Source organism: Tribolium madens, unplaced genomic scaffold (assembly GCF_015345945.1).
Source record: "Tribolium madens isolate multiple individuals breed KSU strain unplaced genomic scaffold, Tmad_KSU_1.1 Scaffold_1;HRSCAF=32;Tcas5.2_LG8, whole genome shotgun sequence".
Lineage (NCBI taxonomy): Eukaryota > Metazoa > Arthropoda > Insecta > Coleoptera > Tenebrionidae > Tribolium > Tribolium madens.
Window position 1 is genome coordinate 10,264,796 of NW_025400984.1, and position 4,793 is coordinate 10,269,588.

At 30.5% G+C, this 4,793-nt stretch overlaps 1 protein-coding gene across 1 annotated transcript in view; it reads left to right on the forward strand.

Annotated features, from left to right (window-relative positions):
- The first annotated feature begins 300 nt into the window (after positions 1-300).
- LOC123004144 (sialin-like) overlaps positions 301-4,793 on the forward strand; it is an 8,723-nt gene continuing 4,230 nt past the window's right edge. Inside the window, exons 1-5 of the mRNA XM_044397260.1 lie at positions 301-407; positions 453-640; positions 689-1,226; positions 4,129-4,670; positions 4,720-4,791. Of these exons, the coding sequence (XP_044253195.1) occupies positions 335-407; positions 453-640; positions 689-1,226; positions 4,129-4,670; positions 4,720-4,791 (1,413 nt within the window). The 5' untranslated portion in view covers positions 301-334. The remainder of the gene's footprint in view (positions 408-452; positions 641-688; positions 1,227-4,128; positions 4,671-4,719; positions 4,792-4,793) is intronic.

A 4,793-nucleotide genomic window follows, 5' to 3' on the forward strand; every position in this document is an offset into this window, starting at 1 on the left:
AACACTCGAGGAAAACATAAATGGCACCATTCTTGGCAGAGTTTCTTGAATTTTTGGTTTGTTTTTCACAAATTTTGTGAAATAATTTTGTTTTTGACGAAAAATGTACTAAAACGGTCGAGAAATGAAAAATTAGTCTAATTTTTTAATTTTTTAATTTAAAACATTACACGTTTTCAGCTAAAAATAAGCAAGTAGGACTAGAAACTCTACAATTTAGAGGTAGTGTGTGTTTTTTGACATTTTTGATGCGTTTTTGGAAATTTTTGAGTGTAATTTTTGAATTATAGTGAGAGTCAAGTTGGCTCATTTCATTTTTCCAAAATGTTAAAATATGGAAACTAGTCAAGTTCCTGAAAGTAGTGAAACTACCTCTAATTCCTCTGGTGACTCAACAACGCGAAGATGTGAGTGAAGTTCAGTTTCAGCTTGTTCAATTTGAAATTTTTCAGCATGGTTCCGTCAACGGTATTTAGTGACTTTTATGATTACATTGATGACAATGAATTTATTTACAAACCGCAATCTTATCAGCGAGACTTCGGATTATTTCGCTGTGATAACACACAAAACTAATGACACTAAATTCTTAAATCATTGTGTGGAACTGCACCAAAACGCTGTGAAAAAATCACCAAATGTTAGCATTCAATTTCTTATTTCTCTCACAAAACGAAGGATTTTTCAGAATTTCACCAAAATCCTCACAATTAAGAGTGAAACAATCAAGAGCTTCCAAGGCATATTCTTCATCTGCTACTTGATTGCCCACTTTCCAGCAGGGATTTACGCAGATAGTCGCAACCCAAAACACTTGATTTCATTTACGACAGTCGCAAGTTCGCTTATCAATTTTTCAAGTCCGTCGCTTATCAAAGTGACAAAAGGCAATGTAAATGTGATGAGATTTGTGATTGGGCTTTTGGGCGCAATTCAGGGGATTTTTTTCCCCGCGTCGTCGAATATGATAGCCCATTGGGCCCCAATGCGGGAGCGAGCTGCCCTAACATCGATAACAGTCGCTGGGTTGTTTCTTGGGATTTGTGTAAGCAAAATTGGGCCTAACTTAATTGTGGAATCATCGGGAGATTGGGCAACGCCGTTTTATGTTTTCGGGGCTATTGGGATTATTTTGACCCTGGTTTGGGAGCTCTGGGTGTTCCCGGATCCTCACAAGGATCCAAGGATTACACCGGAAGAGAAACAGTACTTGGATCAGGAGATGCGTAAGTGGGATTGAGCATAAATTGTCAAACTTCAATTTCACAGTGTCAGATAGTGGTGATTTTAGTACAGTTTGGTTATTTAACGAAAATCACCAAGTCAAATTATTGTTAAAAAAATTAGTGCAGCTCTCTATAGTCACAAATTTTTGATTTTTGATAAAAAATCATTCTGAAATTTTTTAATTTTTGTGTTAAATTTAAAGAATTACGACTTTAGGCACTAAAGTTGTTTTTTTACAAATGCTCCGACATTGTCGCACCATATGAATTATTCATATCAAAATACATTAAACTCTGTTTTTTTTTTTTAATAAAAAGCTATGAGAGGTACGTGTTGAAACAATAGAGAAATGGAAACATTATATTAATTCAATTAGGATTGTTTTAGGAACAATTTCGATTTAATTTTTTCTATAATTTTTTATTTCAAAAACGTAGAAAAAGACACTGATTTTACCGAATTCTGCGGTTTTTTGGCTTGTTTTTAATAATATTATAATTGCGTTTCTAGCTGTAAAACTTGCTAAAATAACCGAAAAATGCGATTTTTGATTAAAATTTGTTGATTTTTTTTGTTTCGTATAACAAAATCTCCGAAAAAAACTAAAATTTTAGTACAAAATCGTGCTTAAAAACGTTCTCGACCAAATTTTGTGGTTTCTCGGTATATTTTTGTCTTAATTTTGTACAAAGATAAAAAATATAACATCAATTTTAATGTATTTTTGCGATTTTTAGGCGTGTTTCGACAAAATTTTTAAAAATCAATAAGTTTCTGGTTCAAAAACAAATTGAGATAAAAATTTTCAAAAATGCATTGTTATTATTTTAAAAACGAGGTTAAACACTCAAAAGACATAAATGGCACCATTCCTGGCAGATTTTCTTGAATTTTTGGTTTGATTTTCACAAAATTTTGCGAAATAATTTTGTTTCTAACGAAAAAATGTACTAAACCGGACGAGAAATAAAAAAATTATATATTTTTCGACTTAGTTCTTTGATTTTTCAGTTTGTTTTAGCGAAATCTTTAGAAAAACTTGAAATTTTGCCCAAAAATTCGTCAAAACAAGTGCAATAAAAAATGAAATAATAATATGATTTTTGACTAAATTTGTTGATTTTTGTATTTCTTATAGCGAAATTTTCCATAAAACCTAAAAGTTTAGTATAAAAGCGTGCTTAAAAGCGTTTTCGACTAAATTTTGTGGTTCCTCGGTATATTTTTGTCATAATTTTGCACAAAAACAATAAAATAACATCAATTTTAATTTATTTTTCTGATTTTTAGACGTGTTTAGGCAAGATTTTGAAAAATCAGTAAGTTTCTAGTTCAAAAACGAATTTAGATTTAATTTTGTAAATGTCCAGTTTGTTTCAAAAAAATTTTTCAAAAATTTATAGTTATTATGTTGAAAACGTGGTTAAACACTCGAAAAGACAAAAATGGCATCATTCTTGGCAGGTTTTCTTAAATTTTCACAAGATTTTGCAAAATAATTGTACTAAAACGGCCGAGAAATGAAAGTATAATATAATTTTTTACTAAATTTTTTGATTTTTCAGTTTGTTTAAGCGAAATCTTTCAAAAAACTTGAATTTTTACATAAAAATTTGTGTGAAACAAAAAAAAACAGCCATCTCAATTTATTTTTGTAATTCTTCAGTCAGGTCAGAGACAATTTTTCAAAGATCTTTTGTATTCATTTTAAAAACGTGCTTCAATTCTCGAAAAACGCTTATTTTTTTAAGATTTTTGACTAGTTTTTTACGAAATTTTACAAAATAATTGTGCTCAAAGCAGAAAAATATGAAGCATTTGAAAAAAGCGAAAGTAAATTGTTATTTGTGATCTTATTTTGGTAAAACCTCGCAAAAAATAGAAGCATTTGTAACTAAATGGGTGGTATGTTTTTCATTTTTTTTTTTTAATTTGGTGAAATAATCAAATTTCGAGTTAGTACTTATATCTGGAAATGCGTAAGTAGGATTGTTAAGCTTCAATTTGACAGTGGTGATTTTACTAAAGTTTGAAAATCCCTAAGTCAAATTTTAGTAAAAAAAATTGGGACAGCTCTCTAAAGTCACAGATGTTTGATTTTTCACTTATTTTTTTAATTTTGTATATAATAAATGAATCGGTAAATTTTTTATCAAATTTTTAAGAATTACAATTTTTAGTCACTTAAGTTGTTTTTTTACACTGATATGGCAAATGCTGCGACATTGTCGCACCATATGAACTATATATATCAAAATACATTAAGTAAAGTCTGTTTTTTTTTAACAAAAAACTTTGACCAGTACTGAATTTGTCTTTCTTTTTGTGTTTTTGTCTTTAAATTTTCTTAGACTCCTGACAAACCAGAACTTCCAACTTCTTATATTAAAATTACCATGAACAAATTAACCAGTGGTGCCAATGTTAAGAATATTTAGCATTTATGTTTGAAATAAAACCATACAGAATGTTTAATTCAATAATTTATTGATAAAAGTAACAAAATCGACATTTATCACTTGTACGGTGGGGCAATGACCAAACTATATTCAATTATTGCACTTTAATTTTATGAAAAATGATGTTGTGATTACTTTTAAAAACTTACAACTAAATTGTTTATGGTTTTTTATACTGATATGGAAAGTATTCCGACATGGCCGCACCATATGAATTATTTACGTCAAAATACATGAAGTGAAGTCTGTTGCAGTGATAGTTTTTACCCAATTCCTAAAAATAATAACTTCAAATTATTATAATAAATATCTCTTATCAGTGGGACAAAATTAAGTCTTGCTACTTAATTTTTGGGATCATCTTAGTTTTTTGAATATTTTTTTTCTAAATTTGAATTTGTATTTAATTGATGCTTTATATGGTTAAAAAGTGCGTTTTTAGAGGGAATTGTCGACCACAGACGCAAGAGCGTCCCTTACCTCGCAATTTTGACTTCTTTCCAAAACTGGATCATGGTTTTTGCCAATATTGCAATGCGTTTAATCTGGAATTTTATTGCAATGACGATTCCGGACTACATGCAAGACATTCTCAAGTACAACAACGACCAAACTGACTTAATGTCGTCACTTCCGTTTCTACCAATGACAGTGACTATGATCATTTTGGGTTATTTCTCCGATTGGATCACTCGAAACGGTCACGTAAATCACTTAACAATGAGAAAGTTGTTTTCAAGTCTTGGCTTGATGGGACCACCGATTTACATGTTAACCGGATCGTATGCCGGTTGTAACCGATTTGCTGCGAATATTATGTTTATAATCTCAATATCTCTCATGGCTTTTTCCTTCCTGGGTCTCTATTTACTACCAATGGATTTGTCGCCTAATTATACCGGGTTTTTGACGAGTCTCTCTAATGGTTTAGGAAGCATTGCTGGTATTTTTATCAAGCATATTACAGCATGGGTGGTTCCTGATGTAAGTCCAAGTTAGATAAAACGAAATTTTTGATTTCTTTTTGTTGTAGAAAACGATTCTTCAATACAGACAACTGTTTTGGTTAGCGTTGTTAACAGCTGTGGTTTCAAATACGGTGTATGT